The sequence below is a fragment of the Populus euphratica genome, unplaced genomic scaffold (assembly GCF_000495115.2).
Source record: "Populus euphratica unplaced genomic scaffold, PopEup_1.0 scaffold39.1, whole genome shotgun sequence".
NCBI lineage: Eukaryota > Viridiplantae > Streptophyta > Magnoliopsida > Malpighiales > Salicaceae > Populus > Populus euphratica.
Window position 1 is genome coordinate 1,253,790 of NW_011499897.1, and position 2,041 is coordinate 1,255,830.

Sequence of the window (2,041 nt, forward strand, 5' to 3'; positions counted from 1 at the left end):
CTCATATCATATAAAAAATAATTTTTTAAAAATAAAAAAATATTTTAATAAATTTTTAAATAAAAATATATTTTAAAAACTATATTATTAAACAACTAATAATATAATGATAGGACCACAGGTTATTAAGATTTCCAGCGATAATTGGAGGCTTACAATTTCAAATCTGACAAGAAATTTAATTGATGGAAGAAAGGAAAATACCAAAGCCAATTAATTATTGTATATAGAGAGAGTGTTTTATGGGGAAAATGGGGGTGGTGTTCCTTCTTTTTATGGTTCAACAAGGATAAAAACAGCTCCCAGAACAGGCAATGAGAAGGAATACACAGACAGGCTAGAACGCGCTCGGATTAAAAGTTCTTTTTAGCTGAAAAAAAAGATGGGCAGAGATCATCAAAGCGTTTTCTATCCTAAAAAGAAGTTTAATTGTGATAGGAAGGTTTAATCTTTATATTTAATAAAATTAATCATGAATTTTATATGTTAATAAATATTAAAAATAAAATTAACACTAATTAAAAATTAAATTAAAAAGTTAAATCTCGCATAAACAAGGATAAAAATGAAAAAACTTTGGGGAACAAAATTCTAAAATCCACACTTCATGAACTAAAAAAAGCTACTTTTTTTTTTCAACTTCAAATTTAATCCTTCTTCTCCAATCCTGAAAGTCAATAGTAAGTATTAGTTTCAATTTTTTTTAAGCAACAAAATATAATTATATTTTTTCAAATCGAGCATTAACTTAATACTATTACAACATTACGAAAAGCAGAGAACTATAGAGTAAGCTAATTAAAATAAATTATCATATATAATTCTTAATTAATACAATATAAAAATATAAAAAAAAGTTTGGTAAATGGAATAAAAAATGCTTTTACAACTAATAAAAAAAAAACCTTGTAAATATACACTGCATTGTTAATTACCTGCTGTTTTTCTTAGGTTACTGTCATTTACAAGTTGAAGGAGTAAAGGTAGGTTGAGAGAAAACATCCCTCAAATGAAGATATATATATATATATATATACCAATCACCTTGCCTATACAGAGGTAAATTAATGTGTAGACAGAGGGGGAAAGCGTCACCTTGTTTTTTTACTTTGCATGAAATTCCATGTTAAAATTAACAAATTGTCATCACTTAAAAAACAAAGCCCCACTCTCCCTCTTGGACCGTGAGTGCACCTCCTCCCATGACTACCTCTATATGTACTCTACTATTGTTCCAACTTTCGCACAGGTCACAACCTCCCATTGTAGCGTCCAATCCCAAGTCTCTCCTCCCCCGGTTCAACTCACAACAAACACCACCGCTACTCTAGATACAAAATGGCGCAAATGTTGCTCCTTTGGTGGTCAAAAACGACCACCAAGACTGGTGGTGTTGGTACCATTGCCACCACCAGTAAGACTGTTGAAAATATTGGCAGTACACAAAATTGTTTTTGTGGGTGTCTAACAAAGCTTTTGAAGAAGCTAAAGAAGAGAGGAAGAGTGATACGCGCTGCCGCTGCAGGTAGGCAATCTTCATTCCAGTGCCGGTATGATCCATTGAGTTATTCTCTCAATTTTGATACAAGTGGGTGCGGAAGCATGTTAGATGATGAAGATTACTACCACTTCTGTGCTTTCACGTCAAGGTTTGCGGCCAACCCATCAGAAAGCAGGATCAGTACTACATCCTCTTCTTCAAGAATACCAGTGGCTACTTCTCACTAGAATAAACTAACGCTGTTTAGTCCCATGTTTTGCTTTCTTGTTTTGGTCTCTTTTGTTTTCTGGAAGTTAACGTGTCTTAGGTTTTAGTCGCTTCTGATGGAGCATCGTGTGTACATTCAATGGAACATTTGATCTGATCGCATCTTAAGTTTTATTCTTCTAGGTAAAGAGAGTTAGTTATTATCCACGGAAGAGGGAAGCAAGCTAGCTAGCTAGCCTCAAATGGGTATGGGCTTTACTGCTAATTTGATAGAGCGGTGCTTTTTTTATATATATATTTCCTCAGCAGCTGAGCTTTCATGTGAAGTGATGG

General features: G+C 33.2%; 1 protein-coding gene across 1 annotated transcript; it reads left to right on the plus strand.

Moving 5' to 3' along the window:
- Positions 1–1,338: 1,338 nt before the first annotated feature.
- On the plus strand, positions 1,339–1,728 carry LOC105132308 (uncharacterized). Its single transcript, XM_011035717.1, has one exon. It carries the CDS (start codon positions 1,339–1,341, stop codon positions 1,726–1,728), a length of 390 nt encoding a protein of 129 aa, XP_011034019.1.
- The last annotated feature ends 313 nt before the right edge of the window (positions 1,729–2,041 follow it).